General features: G+C 62.7%; 1 protein-coding gene across 1 annotated transcript; it reads right to left on the minus strand.

Annotated features, from left to right (window-relative positions):
* Positions 1-343: 343 nt before the first annotated feature.
* Positions 344-1,811, minus strand: LOC142063122 (G-protein coupled receptor 12-like). The gene has a single exon (XM_075106497.1). It carries the CDS (start codon positions 1,809-1,811, stop codon positions 768-770), a length of 1,044 nt encoding a protein of 347 aa, XP_074962598.1. The 3' UTR covers positions 344-767.
* Between the last annotated feature and the right edge of the window lie 5,006 nt (positions 1,812-6,817).

A 6,817-nucleotide genomic window follows, 5' to 3' on the forward strand; every position in this document is an offset into this window, starting at 1 on the left:
CCTAAAGTGCCTTTTTGCCCCCCACCCAGGTTCTCAAAGTGCTTCACAAACAACATAGAAACAGAAAGGCATGGTTCCCCCCCTCCGGGTCCCACCTCCACAACAGCCACCCCCACCCTCAGCTCCCTGTGCTCCCCTGGGCCCCCTCACCCAAACCCCCCCACCCCCCCGTTATTGCATAGCATTGCAAGACCTGATTTTAGGGGGACCCGGGGGGGGTGGCAGGGGGGTGGGTGCCTGCCCCCCACAACAGCCCCACGCGCGGGGACCAGCCCTGCCGTGGGGGGACCTGACACCCCCCACCCACCCACCCATCCCCCCCACCTCACTCCTCTGGCCCTCCTGGTGGCTGCCACCCGTGGGATGTGTCCCTTGGCGGGGTGGGGGGAGCCACCCGGCCAGGGCCGGCAAGCCCGCTGCTCCCCGGCTCCTTACCCCGAGAGGAGACAAACGCCATCGTACGGAGATGCTTTTTTTTTTTCTTTTTTTTTTTTTTTTTTTTTTTGGTGTTTTGTGTTTTTAAATAAAAAATAAAATGTGTAAGAAAATAACATTTCTAAAGGAAACCATTATCATTCTACTCTCTCTCTTTCTTTCCCCCTTCTTTTTCCCTTTTCCTTTTTTCTCTTTTTGGCCATCTTTCCATGGAACGAGATGTGCTGGCCGGGGGCGGGGGGGTTCCTCCCGGTAGGAAACAATAACGACGGAGGGGAAAAGGAGGAGGAGGAGGAGAGCAAGGGAAGCGCGTCTCGCTCCGTGCTCAGTCCTCACACATCGCTCGATGTCCTTGGCCTGGAGGAGAACGTGGAAGGGACGCACCCGCAGCAGGCCAGCCAGAGCGACTTCTGGATGTCTGGGTTTCTGAAGGCGTAAATGATGGGGTTGATGAGGGAGTTGCAGGTGGCGGGCAGCGCCAGGGAGTAGGTGTAGACCACGGGGTAGCTGGAATCGGCCACCAAGGAGTAGATGGCGAAGGGGATCCAGCACAGGGCGAAGGTGCCGAGGATGAGGGAGAGGGTGGAGAGGCCTTTGCGGGTGGAGGTGGCCTGCGCCGTGGCGATGAACTGGTGCTGCACGGCGATCTGCTGGGCGTGCCGGAAGGCGATCTTGCAAATCTGCAGGTAGAGCTGCATCATGAGGGCGAAGAGGAGCAGGAAGGTGACGGCCAGCACCGCCGCGTTGTCCTTGGTGACGGGCCGCAGGATGCTGCAGGCGCTCTGGTCCCGCAGGCAGTTCCAGCCCAGGAGGGGCAGCAGCCCCACGCCGAGGCACAGCAGCCACATCAGCAGCACCATGGCGCAGGTGAAACCCAGCGTGCGCTCGCTGTGGTAGGTGAGAGCGTTGTAGAGGGACAGGTAGCGGTCCACGGTGATGGCCAGCAGGCTGCAGACGGAGGCGGAGAAGGCGGCCAGCAGCAGCCCCGCCGCCCCCAGCTCCGCCGCCTCGCTGGGCGGCCGCAGCAGGTACCGCACGGCGAAGTTGGCCACCAGCCCCAGCCCGGCGAGCAGGTCGGCCAGGGCCAGGCTACCGATCAGCAGGAACATGGGAGCCCGCAGGCTCGGCGTGTAGAAGAGCACGGCCAGCACCAGCGCGTTTTCCCCCGCCACCGCCGTCCCCGTGGCGCAGAGCGCGATGTCCCAGGGGCTCACGGCGGCCCCCGCGCTCCCCGCGCCGCCCGGCGCCGCCGTCCCCGGCCCGCCCGCCGCCGGCGGCCAGGCGCTGGGCTCCGAGGCGTTGCCGAGCCCGGGGAGCCGCTGCTGCTGCGGCTGCGGCTGCCACGGTTCCCCCATGGCGGCGGGGCCGTGCAGCATCGCTGGGGAGAGAGGGAGAGGGAGGCGGTGAGGGGCGCCGAGCGCCGCACCCCCGAGCCCGGGGACCCCCGCACCGAGCGCCGCACCGAGCCCGGGGAGCCCCGCACGTAGACCGGAGAGCTCCGCGCCGCCACCCGCACCGAGCGCGGGGAGCTCCGCACTGAGCTCCGCACCGAGCTCGGGGAGCCCCGCACGTAGCCCGGAGAGCCCCCCGCCGAGCCCCGCACCGAGCCCCGCGCCGAGCCCCGCGCCGGCTTCCGGGGACACTCCCCCCCCGCACCGCGCCCCGCACCGAGCCCCGGGACTAGCCCGCACCGAGCCCCGCACCGGGCCGCCCCCGCCCGCCGTAGGGCGCATCCCCGGCCGCCGCCCCCCCCCCCCCTCCCAAGCCGAGCCCTACTGCATCTTCCCGGGGAAGAACCACCCCCCTCCGCTCCCCCCGGCCCCGGGATACGCCGTTATCCTCCCCACGCACCCCTCGCCCGGGGAAAGCCTGTCCGCTAGCTCCTGCTCCTCCCGGGAGGCTGAGGCCGAGCACAACTCATCTCCCCGCTGCCGGCAGCAGCCTCCGTGCGCCGCGCCCGGCCCCGCGCAGGATCCGCAGGCGCTGCGCACCCCACGGCCGGGGGTGCCGGCTGCCCCGTCCTCCCCCCATCCCCGGGCCACGGCTACCTTTTGCCGCCTATTTATAGCCCAAAGTGCCCCCACCCCACCCCCCCACCGCGAAGCCCTTTCTTTTTTGCGTGCAGCGAGTAAAAATAAATACTATTAATAGGCCAGCCCTCGCATGGATGCGGAGCCGCTGATGAAACGAGAAGGCAGCGGGAAGGGACAGCCTGCATTAACTTTCTCCCTCCCTTCCCCTCCTTTGGAAAAGACTGGTGCAAGATGCTCTCAGCCCGCTGCAAACAGCTGCAAGACCTTGCCTTGCTCGGCGCGGTTCCCTTTTGCAGAGTAAATCCTCCAACCCCCCAGGCCGGGCAGCCGAGGTGTGAAGGTCGGGGCGGGGTGGGGGGGGCTCTGCCTGCAGCCTGCTGCTGGTCCCTGCCGCCAGCATCACCCCTTCCCGCATGCAGCCCAAGCCGGGGGGGGCAGCCGCGACCGCCGGGGGTTGTTGTTTTACCTGGCTTTAATGCTCGAGGATCAGCTTGCTTCCCCCCGTTTTTATTTTTTTCCTTCCCAGTCCTTCCAGTCCTTGGTGTTAAGCCTCATTCCTCGGTGAGCATTGCTAATAACGTTGGCAGATAGCTGGCATCGACTTGCACTTAATATTCCTGCCCCATTGGATCTGCTGATAAATCTCAACTCTGACGTCAAAGTCTTCACTTATATTCATGATCCAAGTCTGTGAATCAGAGCCGCTGTGATCAGAATAACAACAAGGCTGGCTCCCTGCTCCACGTCCACATCCACACCCGCAGGCACGAGGGGGTGCGCGCACCCGCGCGCACCCGCACGCACCCATGCACGCACCCACCCCGCCGTTCATTCATGAGCTCTCCCGCCACCCCGACGCACCTCCCCAAGGTCGAGGCCCTCCGCACCTGCGTTTTGCGGATGCAGCTTGGGTACCGGCCAGGCCCTGGTGACTCGCAAAGGCGGCCGGGCAAGGTTTATTTTTACCTCTTGGGCGGAGGGATGTGGGGATCTGAATGGGGGGGGGGAGCTGATCCGGTGTGGCGTGGCTTGGCTGCCCCGCTCCCCAAGGGCAATGCCCAGGGACAGCAGCACTGGTCCCCCTGCACCCCCAGAAGCCAGCAGCTGGAGACCCTCGGGGGGCCCCGTACAACCAGGCTGGGACAGATGCATCCCCCCACCTGGGAGACATCTCACCCCAGAGCCTTTGCCCCGCACGGCTTCCTTCCAGCCAGCGTAAAAGCTGGGATGAGGAGGGTCAACACCTAGGAGTTCTGCGTGGGCTGCCCAGCCCAGCACCCACCCTCCTGCGTGGGGGGACCTGCCCGAGGCCGAGGGGGGGGCGTCTGTCCCCCTCCCAGCGCCGCAGCACCCACCCACCCCCAAGGCTTCCCTCCTGACTATTTGGGGAAGGATCTGCCTGGAAAGGAACAAATCCCAAAGACACGATTATTTTTCTGGCCACAAACGGCAACGTGATTCAGAGAGGGAGCAGGATCTTCAAAGCAGGGATGCTCAGCTCCTGGCTCGGCAATATTTCAGCTACACCTTCTCCCCCCTTTCCTAGTGGTTTCATAACACTCCAGCTTTACTCTTTCATCCTCCTCTCTCTTCCAGGCTGTAGCTATGCAGTGCAGCAAGCTCGATGCCGGGAAGGATTTCCAGCTTCTGATGTGTAAAGATATTTAGGTGAATATCAGTGGTTTTGGCTGAACCCAATCGCCCCAGTTAGGAGCATCTGGGCTCTTAATCAGGCCAAGCCCCATCCCAGGGGACTTGAATCGTCATCTACCTGGGGCCGCCAGCCGCGTGACTGAGCGCCGTTGTGTGCCGAGTGACATGAGCAGCATGAAAAGGGGCGGAGGAAATCTGAGTGAAGAGCTGAATGAATTTGCTCCCGCTCCCAGTAATTACGCACTGCCTGGGAAAGGGGAGGCGGGTGAGGAGCTCTGATTGACTCCCATCGGCAGCTGCCTCTGCCAGGAGGTGGGTGCAGAAGACGGGCTGGACTGAGCTGTTGCGGCAGAGGGGATGTGACGGCCGTGCGAGGTGCTCTGCTGGGACACAGCCCAACCCAGGGCCCCCAGGATGAGATGAACGCGGGCAGCCTCAGCCCAGCCAGGCTGATGGGCCACAGGCAGCCGCAGGTCTGAGTGGGGACGGACGGATCTGCCGGGGGCTGCCGAACCCCTCCCCGGCAGAGGGGAAGCTGCTGCAGCTCCGGGCCCCCAGGTCCAGCGGGCAGTGAGGCTGGGCAGGGACGGGCGTGCGCAGACACGCTGTGCATCCCTCCACTAAGTGCCCCCAGACAGCCAGTTGCCCCAATCCAGCCCTTGGATCCTCTCATCTGCAGCTGCCTCTTGCACGGACACGCACAGTCCAACAGGTCTCGGCTGACCCCAAACCCCATGGTCTCGCCGGCGGTTGGCTTGGACCTCCCGCTCCCTCCAGCGTCCAACCCCTCCTGCAGTCTCACTCGCAGGGTCACACTCAAACACCCGGGACTCTCGGTTGATGCCCAGGCCCCACGGAGGCCCTGGTAGTCCCAAACCACCCTGCTGCCTCCCTTCCCCACCTTCAGTTCCTCCCCTCAGTGTCCCACCGCAAGTTTGTCACAGTCCCAGGATGCTTCCCCTCATCCCGCAGCGAACGCACGGGGGTATGATCCCCCTCCATTCGAGAGGTGCCCCCTTTCCATGGACTCATCGCAACGAGCCCCTCGCCCAGCAATCGGGGCCGCTTGCCCTCCTGCAACAGCCAGAGGACGAGCAGCTCCACATCTCCGATGAGGTTTTTTGGGGTTCTACCACCTGTGGTGAGCTGTGCTCCACCATGTGCAAGGGGGTGCGCCAGGCTGGCGGCACGCTGGGAAGCTCTAGCAGGAACCTGAAGCTTTTCCTCCTCTCCCCCATGCCGCAGCCGGGCCTCTGCCGGGATCCTGCAGACGGCCGAACCCCAGCGGGTGAGACGCTGCGGCTGCCCCACTGCACAAAGCGGCCCCGCGCCTGGGTATCGTGGCCCCAGGACTGGCCGGCAGAGACTGCGTCCCCAGGGAGGGTCTCTCCAGGTGGCAACATGGGCTGAAAGAGGTCTCAGGGCTGTGCCAACACATCTCCAGCCTCCTCTCCCTTTGGTCCCATACCCAGGAGGACATAAACCATGCCATGTGTCAACCACGCAACCGTGTACCCAGTTATCTCCCTGTTAGCTGGGAGGGTTTTTAGGATGCCCCTAGACCTTCTCAGTGGTGCTGGTGCCTGTGCTGGGCACCAAGAGGCAGCGGAGGGACTGCCAGGGTCCGGCAGCTCCACAGGGGCTGCCACGTCTGTCTGTCTGTCTGAAAGGGGAAATCATCTATGCCAGGGCAGCTGGGGCTGCTGGGGCACCCCAGGAGCGTCGTGGTTTCTTTAAGGCACCGGTGACAAAAATGACATATCTAGCCATTTTTAAACCAAGGCGCACCGCCTGCAGAGCTGCCCTGACTGCAAGTGGTGTGGCGTCTCTGAGGATGCGCCGCTGCACACCATATTTGTAATATTTGAGCATCTGCCTTTTATAGTTGCGAGCTCCCTGGGTATCTACAAGAACATTTTGACAATCTATTAAGTATGTTTTATCTATATTCAAATTACAGACTCAGTAGCAAGGAGTGAAAAGCAAAGCTAATCAAAGTCACCAGCAAAAGCCTGACACTGTAATTACACAGCGAGAGGCCACCAGCCTCATCTGGGAACACCGTTCGGCAAGGAGAAGGCTTTCCCTTGTCAGTTCCCATCTTCATTTCTCATCTTCCTCCTTGCCTTTTGGCCCTTGGGAGGAAGCTCAGTGCTAAGCACCACACACAGACTTCCCCCAGCGCTGCCCCATGGGGATGTGGGGTGCTGCCAGCCTACAGCAGGGCTTGACCTGGGTCTCATCCTGCCTTAGAAATTGGGCTTTTTTCGGTGAAAAACCAAGCGGCTGGCAACGTGGCTGCCTGGCAGGCAGGAGATGATCTTGGGAGCTGCTGAATCCCTGCCCCTGACTCTGGCTTGCTTCGCTGCAGCTCTTTCTGTAGCCAGGTCTTCGTGGTGATTAGGTGGCCCTAGAAGGGAGCTAACGAACGCCTGGATGGGTTACAGGGTGGCAATCACAAGTGACCTGGCCGTCCAAGGCAGAGCCCACTGGTGAGCAAAGTCTGCACAAGGGATGCTGTTTAACAGCCGTAGCGGGTGGTACAGAGCTCACCAAGAGGAATAACTACAACGCCAATAATGTGCAAAAGCGGACGACTGGCAGCATTTTCACCACTGTGTGTTGGTTTTGCGAACAGCGACCAAAACGCCCTGAAAATCGCAGGCAACCGAGCCAGCGAGCAGCTGGGTTTAGTT

Source organism: Phalacrocorax aristotelis, chromosome 11 (assembly GCF_949628215.1).
Source record: "Phalacrocorax aristotelis chromosome 11, bGulAri2.1, whole genome shotgun sequence".
Classification (NCBI taxonomy): domain Eukaryota; kingdom Metazoa; phylum Chordata; class Aves; order Suliformes; family Phalacrocoracidae; genus Phalacrocorax; species Phalacrocorax aristotelis.

What these genes read in the sequence shown, in the direction of transcription:
- LOC142063122 (XM_075106497.1), bottom strand. Translation starts at nt 1,811, where the DNA reads ATGCTGCACGGCCCCGCCGCCATGGGGGAACCGTGGCAGCCGCAGCCG.